The 10,222-nt window shown below is 39.3% G+C and overlaps 1 protein-coding gene across 1 annotated transcript; it reads right to left on the bottom strand.

Annotated features, from left to right (window-relative positions):
• Nucleotides 1-3,358: 3,358 nt before the first annotated feature.
• LOC145890585 (uncharacterized) lies at nt 3,359-10,017 on the bottom strand. The gene is made up of 7 exons (XM_082981699.1): nt 9,801-10,017; nt 6,559-6,801; nt 6,045-6,194; nt 5,253-5,484; nt 4,391-4,686; nt 4,158-4,235; nt 3,359-3,518 (listed from the first exon to the last, which is right to left on the bottom strand). Exons 1-7 carry the CDS (start codon nt 9,958-9,960, stop codon nt 3,514-3,516), a joined length of 1,164 nt encoding a protein of 387 aa, XP_082837825.1. The 5' UTR covers nt 9,961-10,017; the 3' UTR covers nt 3,359-3,513.
• Between the last annotated feature and the right edge of the window lie 205 nt (nt 10,018-10,222).

Genomic DNA, 10,222 nt, shown 5'->3' with positions numbered 1-10,222 from the left:
ATGGGTGTGTGCATTGAACGTAGGTCGTACGGCCTACGACAAACCAGGAGTTGCAATCAGAAACCATGTCCACGTGAGTTTTTGTTTAGTTTAGGAGCAAGCAAAGTTAAATTGTCACACATTGTTTTCAGCGAAACCCAACCACAGGTTCACGGAATGGTCCAATTACTCTGATTGTGATAAAGTGTGTGGTGGAGGATGGATGGAAAGAACCCGTCGTTGTTATAATGACAGAAATCGCTATGTCACTATAAGTAATTGCAAGCCTGGCAGTCGTCGAACTGATGAAATGGTGGATGTGGAAAGGAAAGAATGCAACACAATACGTTGTAGTGGGTTTGATATCTTGATTGTACTGAACATCACTTTCATGATATCTTTGCCACCGTCTTATCAAGATTAAAAATACAACGTCTATTTCAACGCTTTTGAACATTGTGTTTCCAAACATTACATTCCAACTGCTATGAGAAGTTATGAGAAATGTAAGCTAAGCAAATTTACTCACTTATTTGACACCGGTTGCTTTGCTCAGGAACCTCAGACTGGGGTAATTGGGGCAAATGTACCCGACCGTGTGGATACGGAAGGCGCTACAGATACAAGATCTGTCTTGATTCAAAAAACCAGACAAAATGTAACGTTGCTGCTTCTAGATGGGCCACATGTGGTCCGCCATGCTGTAAGTTTAACGCAATCGGTATACAATTGTTTATTTTTTCATACGGAAAACATTGTTTTGCTCCATCAAGTTAAGATAGGCCATATGTTGACTTCCAACGAACCAAGGATAGGATAGGCGAAAACAAACTAGGCACATACATCTTTTAACAAGTTTTATGTAAAATTTGTTTTTATTTACACAAGTTATGTTGTTTTAGTCCAGTTGGGAGATTGGAGTGAGTGGAGTTCCTGCACTGGAAAATGTGGGGGAGGTTTTAAGACCAGAACTCGCAAATGTCAACCTAACTTACCTTCGACAAGCCCCTACTACAACGATCTCATCTCGGTCCTCTCGCGTGGCAATGGTTTTTGGAGGTTAGCACTGATTATGTTCGGGAAAATTATATCTAACGGTTTACGGTTTAGTAGCTGTGCTATTTAAAAAGCGACTTTAATTTTTCTTTGGAAACAATGCGTATGCGTTTTCACTGACAGTGCGTTGACATTTTTATTTATAGCAGTGCTAACGACGTTACGAGGGGCTTCAGCAGTCAACACTACATAAAGTGTATTGAAGGTTATATGTCTGATTCTAAAGAGTGTAACAACCAACCATGTCCAGGTAAAGTGAGTTGTAGAATAGGAAAGGTTGCCATGTTTACCTTGCGAGCATTCTCATTTCCACATTCGTTTTTACTTGTTTCTGGGCGCCCTCCATATGTTCCTATATGTACCATTTTCAAGCTGTTAATGACTCAGGCTTCCTTGTTTTCAATATGCTGCGCCTCAAACATGGTTAAATGCACACCACCATGGAATACGGTTTGATGTTATTTAGCTTTTACGGTACTAATATCAATGATACCTTCCCATCCGGTTTGGTTTTGTGTTTATGACCTTTACATGAACGTGCAAAGAGGGAGCAAGTGTTACTCTGCTTGCAGTTGCTGTAAATTACACATTTTCTGGATGGCACATGGAATGCAACCAAGCTTGCGGAAGAGGACGCCTTAAAAACACCGCACGTTGTCTTGCAAACGGGACATGGGTTGTACCATCATATAAGTGCGGACTAGCACCAAAACGAAATTGGTATTTTTCATTTAGGAGCGAACACGTGTGCAACAAGAGGCCCTGTGGTAAACACATTTCTTTTTCCATATTATATTGTGGTTTGTTTGCTAAATTAATACTATTTCAATGTTTTGTACGTTGTATTAATGATTTGTAAAATCAGCAACATCTTCGTCGTGCGTCATGGCTGATAAGATAATTTGTATTGCGCCTTGAAGTTACAGTAGAATAGTACATTTATTCAAAGGACGAAGAAAATTACCAGAATTGTACCGCACAGTGTTTTCTGATCGGGGTAAATGGGGAAAATGCAACAGAGCTTGTGGACAAGGAATCCAATATTTAAATCGCACCTGTCTTGACTCCGAAGATCAGAGCAGATGTGGAACAATGCAACGCCAGTCAAGAGAATGCGAAGAACAGGATTGCTGTAAGTTGTAAACGTCCTCGATTTTACATGCTACATTCGTTGGTCATACATCTGTAATATTTGGCGGCATTTGTCGTGTTGAACCAATACCAAACCTAAGATATTTTCAGTCGAACTCAGCCAATGGAGTGATTGGAATGAGTGCTCAAGCAGTTGCGGAGGTGGAATAACTTCAAGATATCGTTTCTGTCGGCCCAATATGGCCCCAGGTTACAAAAACCTTACCGAAATTTTGGAACTAGTGGACGATAACGCAAGGTTAGCATTGTTAAAGCGTTTTGACATTCCATCTAATTCGGTGTAGCTTACAAGCTACAACCGCCCTGAAACTATAGAGTGAGTGATTTTTATTATTTTTATGCAATCCCTCGTGCTGTTGGAAATGTATGGATGCGGTTGATATCATCAAATTATGCGGATCATTTTATGTTGCTTAAATCGGTGGTGTTTTGTTTCATCTTTGATACGTTTTTGTATTCAGCAATTCTGCATCCATTTCCAATACACACAAAATATTAAAACGTCGAAAGGTTCCCATCTCCTACCACTATCAGTACCTCGTAGATTGCGATCATCCCTTTGAGGAAACGAAGGAATTCAACACAGAAAAGTGCACTAGTAAGCAGATTAAACCGTAACGATTAAGGGGAAATTTGGTTGCAGGTAGCAATTTTATTTTAGTCAATTGAGCTAGAGAGATTGAGTAAACTTGATGCTTTAAACCTTTGATTTTTGTTATATTTATTATTTTATGTTATTATGAAAAATGTTGGATGTAAAAATATACAACACAACTCTTTCAGATTCTTCGGGCGAATGAATAGCCGGGGATTGCCAATCTTAAGGCAACTACTGCACCAATATTTCAAAAACTAACTGATGTTGAAAACAGTCTACGATATTGTTGTATATATTTCGTTAAAACGCACGTTCTAATAATTTTTGTTGCATGAACTCGTGTTCCTTAAAACCGCTACAAACCAGGTCAGCTTAGCTCATATGAAGCAAAAGGCATTTTAATAAGTACTCGAAAGGCTATATGGTCGTTTTTGTAATGCTAACTATGTCTGTGCGAAATTATACTCACTTGCTTTTAAACCTTTAAAGCTTTAAATCATGCGTTTTGTATGTAGAGTTACAATAAAATTCGTTGACAAAAAACACTGGAAAGGGTCTAATCTTACAGTCAAATGCCGGTCTATGCACACAGGTTTATTGGGAACATTCTCCAACAGAATATGTACATGGGAAATGCACATTAGTGAAACGTCCGAAAGACTTGGAAGCAAAACAAAGACTTTTTGAGTTAATCTCGTCAGTAAACAGGAAATCAGCTATTCTTCTGGTTAGCCTGAAAATAAATAAATTAATTTTAAATGACATTCAAATCGCAAGCGGAAATTACTTGTATTTCGGGTGCGAAAAAAGATCTTTTCCGTCAAGGAAATAAGGATAAATAGTTTGTCCAATTTGTTTTCGATAATTACGTGGAATCATGAAAAATACCACCAGATTTAAAAAAAAGACTCTTCATGAAAAAAAAGCAAAAACTAGCAGACCTAATTATTCAACATTAAGTTATATAAAGGAAAACCTAAGTTAATCGTCGTTATGTTTTTTCTGATATGTACATACATATAAATATATATATTTCGCCTACAATCTGGCATCGTCAGTATCACTTTAGCGCTTAACACATAACATAAAAGAGAATGTTATGTTGAACATATCAGTTCCAAAAAACGTATTCCAGAAAATCAGATTACAACCTGTTTAAATGAATTTGAAAATGTGTTGTGAGAGCAATTAAGGGATTTTTACCATCGTTCGACACATAATAAATATTTTAATTACGAACAACTGTTAGCTTCCTTCAACATACAAGCAATTTGTTCGTAAGACCAATACTATTGCAACAACGATTAACTTCACACAAAGATCTGAGCTATCCTCTTTAGCAGTACTCCAAACACTATAAATGTCAACTAACCAGGAATTTTAATGCACATCACTGGACAAGTACCACCGCTGGTGTCACACGGTACGGTGTACAAAGTACCTTCGCAACCTAAAAATCACAGTAATGTTTGCAAAATATTGTTTGTTTATTGTATGTTAAATACAGCAAACCAGTCGTAATGTCCGTAATTGGCAAACGTTGATTTACAGTGAGAAAACAATTATTTCATCCCCAAAATCTATCACCGCCGTAACGGCACTTACGACAGGGACTTGGTTGGTCGGGACTGATACCAATTAATGAATCAAATGGGCAATCTTCGCGCATCTCAGGTTCATCTTCGCTTCTCGCGGGAGTAGCGCCTTCTGGTCGCAGATCCCTTTTCTTCTGCCTCCTCCTGTTTCTCGTCAAATCCATTGTGGTGGTTTCTATTGGTGGAGGTTTGGTTGTGGTGCTTGTTGGAGGAACGAAGGTGGAGTAAAAGTTTCGGCCGTACCCCGGGACGCCATTGTTGCCGACCGTGGCCCCAACATGGGACGGGGGGCAGAGTAATGGCTTTCTGTTCGACAATAAGAGGTTACGAAACTTAATATTGTCAAAACGTGGAAAGATTATTAGGTTTTAAAACAAACCAGCATTTTTATGACGACTATGATGTGCGTAAAACACGGAATGATATAAACAGCTTTGTACTGTAGCGACATAATATGTTGTAAAGATGTTCCGTCGCGGGTTGCGTTAGTTTCAGTGCGTGTTGCCTTTTTCGTGCGATTCTCTCACGTGTCATGTGTCACGCCATGTTTGCATCATTCGATTGACTACGAACAAAGAGCAAGCACGCCACAGTACACACTTCAATGCTCTAACACATCATAACCCTAACATTTTATAATTCAAATAAAATTTAATCAATATGCGGAACTCAACTATAGCAAATGACATGAATTCCCGTTTTAATATGCGTTTTATCTGAATTTTAGTGGAGCTTTTTTGTGCAAAAACAACATTTTCATGACCTAACAGTGTTAAGAAAAAAGCAAAAACTGTGTTTAAAAAAACGTTGTTCACGCAGAGAGTTTATATTCATGGCGCCCCTGCTTTCAAAAGAGCGCTTGTGTGACTTACGAGTAGCATTTTCCGTCGGAGCCGAGCAGTGGCCGCAACAAGGGACATCCGCAACCCGACTCACATATTCCGTTGCAACCAGTCACGTGACCGTAGAGGTAGTTGGTCTTCTGATACTGGCTTGCGAATGGGTGGAAGTTTCTGGGGCTGTAATAGGGAAAGGCGACTTGAACCCTGTTACAGTGATGCGGACATGGCTTGCATGAGTAGTGGATCTGATTGAAGGGACAAGCTGCGAAAAATAGTATCACGGTTATTTGTGTGGTGGTTTCAGGAAACCCTTGTTATGGGCACGTTCTGTGTAGTTAGTGCTACTGTAAGATAATATCACATATGTTTGCATGGGCTTACTCTTCCCGGCAAAGCAAGTGTACGAACTATATGATGTTATTACCGGTAAAGCAATATAATGTTATTTTAGCAGCACATAATGAAGCTAGTCTAATCTCGCTAAAGCTCGTGCGACTAAAGTTTTTAATAGTCTGCTTTCTCTGTGTCAAACCGCCCCAACAATCACGTGATCACGAACCCCATTTACCCCAGTTGGTGAGTTGAACTAAAAATGAAATTGTAAAAGTTCTGACATAACCAACAAAAAATTGTCAGAGAGCTGATAAAATTTTGTTGGTTGTTTATTGAGAAACAGAAACAATCAATCTCTGCACAGTTTTTAAGTTTTTGGTTCTAAGATTAACATCTAAAGTAACGACAAAAACTTCCAATGACTTAAGATTGGTACGGGCTAACCAGATTTGGTTTAGTGCACTATGTAGCAAATGAAATGAAACTTACAGCAAGGCTGAATGTTACACCTCCTCATTTTTGAACGTTGAAAGTTGCACTTGGTCTGATCTTTACATTCGACACAAGTGCGTGTTGTGTGTTGACTTCCACCTCCGCAAACTCTATCACATTCTCCCCAATCTCTCCACTCCGAGGTAACTGCGGGATTCGAGACAAATTTTACTGCGTTTTAGCAGTGTCCATATGGCGGGAAGTACTTGAAGAAAGGTGTGTCAACAAAATGAGTAAAAATGTAAAGGCGCCTTACTCATAAAAAGTGCCATGAAAAATGTTGGATCCTAACTCATTTTTTGTATTCAAGACATTTAAAAAATTGTTTTGTGAAGCTCAATTCGTTTATTCGTTAGTAAATTGCTTGAAACCTTGATGATAACAATAATACTTTACTTTGGTGGTTTAGTTGGCGACAAATATTTATATCCTGTACCACTGTAGACGAACAAGGGACAAATGCGAACAAACAGAGATTGAAAAGACGCACAAATTTCCAAAGCAGACTTACCACAGGGGCCAGTGTTGCAGGGCTTCTGTTGTATCTCCACCTTGTAACCGGTACCCTTCCAATAACGCCTAATCAGGTCTAATGGAGACCCTCGACCATTAGACGACGGACCACACCTATATGTGGGCACTTCCTGGCCACCGTTGGCAAGGCAACGTCGCGTGCGTTCCATCATACCACCGCCACAAACTTTATCGCACTCCGTGTAGTTGGACCATTCCGTATACGCGTACCGCACCGGAACTGAAAGTAAACACAGTAATTATTAAACAGTAACAGTAAGCCGAGAAGAAGTAATAATTACAAGACAGTTGAAAAATTGTGGAAGCACCAAACGTATGTTGTAATCGCAACCATGTACGGCCAAGTTTAAGAAAGACTAACAGTAATTTGATCTGGATTTGGCACAATAATCTACGAACAATATATGCAAAACGATAGTGTTGTTCATCATATTCGTATGTACAACTGTCAGCACTTTTTGCAAAGAGGACTTCAACATTAAGATACCCTTTATAATAAGTTACATATTCCCACTGAAAATGCCAATCCCAACTCCCAACTGATACTCACACAAAACCTTTTCATAACACTCCGTGTCAAATTACAATTAGGTTCACATGGAAACGAAACGATCAAGGGCATTTCCGTAAGTAATTGAAAGGAGCTCACGTTCTTTCACAATTACCGCCAATGCACTTCCATTGCACACAATTATGCAACCACCAAGAAAAAATTGCAAGGATGCACAGACACATCAAACATACCAATCCAAAGGGTGTGTAAAACATTATTCGTTCTGTTGACGCTTTGGACGTCTAGGTGAGGTTATTACATCAAATATAACATCAACCTTACATGATGATGGTATAAGTATATATCCAAACGTGTCAAACATGAAGTCGCTCCTATAACAATTTGTATCTGAAATTGTTTCAGCTGAATATGTATATGTAGAATATCCGTGCATTTATTCGCTCGTCGTTTTCTACGCTTTCACGCCAACTTTGGCGATTAAATGGCAAAGTTTTGGCAAGTCAGTAATGCGATTTGACATTTTGTTAATGTAGTTCATAAAGGTGCTGAGCACGACTTGGAAATCGTGAAAGAAATCGTGGGTCGTTGACGAGCAATCAACGATGATTGGGGGACTTCCTGAGAATTTAGGACTTTTCTTTTTCGCGCCGAGCTCACTTGTAACAAACATAAGTTCGTCAACACCTATGTAAAAAGCTACAACGAATGTCAAAGTAAACCAATGTACGTGCACTGCGGGCGATGAAATGGGATTTTCAGCTCATATTGCGCTGTCTGGCGCATTCGGCGGTAAGCGAGGTTTCGGTCAAAAAGTTTTACGACAAACAATTCTGTCTTCTGTTCTTGTAGAATATACAAAGCGGTTGATTTAGTCTAGACGTGTTTGTTTGTGTTGCGTCTGGGGTAGATGGCTCACATAACAAAACCCCTGTGTTACGGATAAATAAAAAGACTTTTCTTTTTCGCGCCGAGCTCAGTTTGATCAAAACGGAATGGACAAACCAATAATGCAAGTTTCTTGTGCTTATGCCAAAATATATTTCTAAGCAGAAAGGAATGAACTGACTGCTAAAAGTTTTTAACGCATTCGAAATTTCAAAACAATATTCATTTTAGTTTACAATGTCGAAGAAGTAGAGTTCCTCCCCTGCTATTAATCAACACAGAAACAATTCAGCCATGAAAGCCAATTATTTTAGATTTTCCTTGATCTAATTTGGACACGACTTGTAACAAACATAAGTTCGTCAACACCTATGTAAAAATCTACAACGAATGTCAAAGTAAACCAATGTACGTGCACTGCGGGCGATGAAATGGGATTTTCAGCTCATATTGCGCTGTCTGGCGCATTCGGCGGTAAGCGAGGTTTCGGTCAAAAAGTTTTACGACAAACAATTCTGTCTCCTGTTCTTGTAGAATATACAAAGCGGTTGATTTAGTCTAGACGTGTTTGTTTGTGTTGCGTCTGGGGTAGATGGCTCACATAACAAAACCCCTGTGTTACGGATAAATTGTTTATTGCACTGTTGGCCACACGTACATTACGCAATCTTTTCATGTTTATACATTGTTGCCAAAAGTTGATTTAAATGTTGTTACGTTTGTTGTGAGTTCAATAAACGTATTGACTGTAAGTATTGTCATTTGGGTGCAAAATATTTGGAGTTAATAACTTTGAAGATGAAAGCCAAAGCTAAAATGCTGTTATACATTAGTAATAGTAAACGTTTCGAACACTAACTGCGTTCATCATCAGTACTACACATGCATTTTCATGCGTGAAATGTCAAGAGCGACATTCCCAGTAATGTTTCCGCGACAACAATCTCGAAAACAACCGTCACCCTCGTTGACTCATTGTCTGCAGCGAACGACAATCAATATTTTGCGTCATAGGCATCGCGTTAGGTTGGGAAGATTGAAAGTTGTGTGTGTGTCGTGGGAGAATTACGGCGAAGGGGTGTGCGCAAAGCGGAAATCGAAGTGGACAAAGTAGTCGGACGTACAAATAACGACCACCACGCCTAACTACTAGGGTTACCATCAACATGGACTAAAAAATATGCACGCTGCTTTTGATGCCGAAATATGACAACAGGCTTTTGATTAAATTTACGATCGTGGTTTTTGTAAACAACAACGGGGTCGGTGCTATTTTTTCGCAGGGACCATAAAGTCCTAGATTCACGAAAGGTCCAATTTGGAGCGAAGCGGTCAATCACAAAGGTACATAAAACTACACCACAACATCGAACGAAACAAGACAATTTATAGGTCACCATAGAGGCTGGTGTTTTATGAGTAAGTGTCACGAATAGAAAAGAGATGTGAGAATATTTTAGTCGGACGCAGCACTTTGGGTCAATCATACAAATTAATGATCATTTTAGACCTGCAGGTCGCGGCCAGGTTCGAATTCCTTTGGTCTCCCAATTCAAAAACACGACACAGGCAACAACTTAATATGTAATTTACATATTATTCACTTATTTTCAGCTGCAAGTATTTTCAGCTTCAAAACATTGCGATGTCAATGCAGAAACTATACGGTGCGATGAGCTTGTGCCTCACAGGATGATGCACATAAAAAATAACCATGGCGACTGGGTTCGAATATAAATTGTGCTTGTAATGAATCCATGCACATCATGCAAACTTGCAAACAATGGCCATGATGGCTAAATCGCACTTGTAAATCTTACCTGTGCTGATGTTTCGCGGTCTTACAGGCTCGGGGAGTGGCAAGTTGGGCAATCCGATAATTGTGAGGAAATCCTCAAGGTTTCTCGGCTGTGGGGGATAACGGTAAGGTGTAGCGAACGTGGAACAAAATAACGCAAAAACTACGACAAGTCTAAGCATGATTGTTGGTGGTTGTTGCACACCTGGAGAAAAGACTTCAAACCGTTAAGTGAAATAACTTAATTGTAGTGGCGAGGACAGAAGTGCAAATGGTTTTTCCACGGTTTTGAGACAGCGGATGACAAAAGGCTGTGGTTGAATATTTTGTTAAATAAGTTACATTGATGATTTGATTTTTCAAAAGGACGGTTAATAAAATGCCTGACGAAACAAAGCAGTCTAACCAAAACACCGCTGCTTGTTCTTCTTCTTCAAATGCTGT

Source organism: Ascidia mentula, chromosome 2 (genome assembly GCF_947561715.1).
Source record: "Ascidia mentula chromosome 2, kaAscMent1.1, whole genome shotgun sequence".
NCBI classification, from domain to species: Eukaryota; Metazoa; Chordata; class Ascidiacea; order Phlebobranchia; family Ascidiidae; genus Ascidia; species Ascidia mentula.
The sequence above is the reverse complement of the archived record's forward strand: the minus strand, read 5'-3'. Positions and strand labels throughout refer to the sequence as shown.

Bases quoted from the DNA above. Each gene is read 5' to 3' on its own strand.
- LOC145890585 (XM_082981699.1), bottom strand. From the start codon at position 9,960: ATGCTTAGACTTGTCGTAGTTTTTGCGTTATTTTGTTCCACGTTCGCT. The intron at 6,195-6,558 runs GTAAGTCTGCTT...CGAATCCCGCAG, and splicing joins CTGCAACACTGGCCCCTGTG to TTACCTCGGAGTGGAGAGAT. The intron at 4,236-4,390 runs GTAAGTGCCGTT...TGTGATTTTTAG, and splicing joins CGACCAACCAAGTCCCTGTC to GTTGCGAAGGTACTTTGTAC.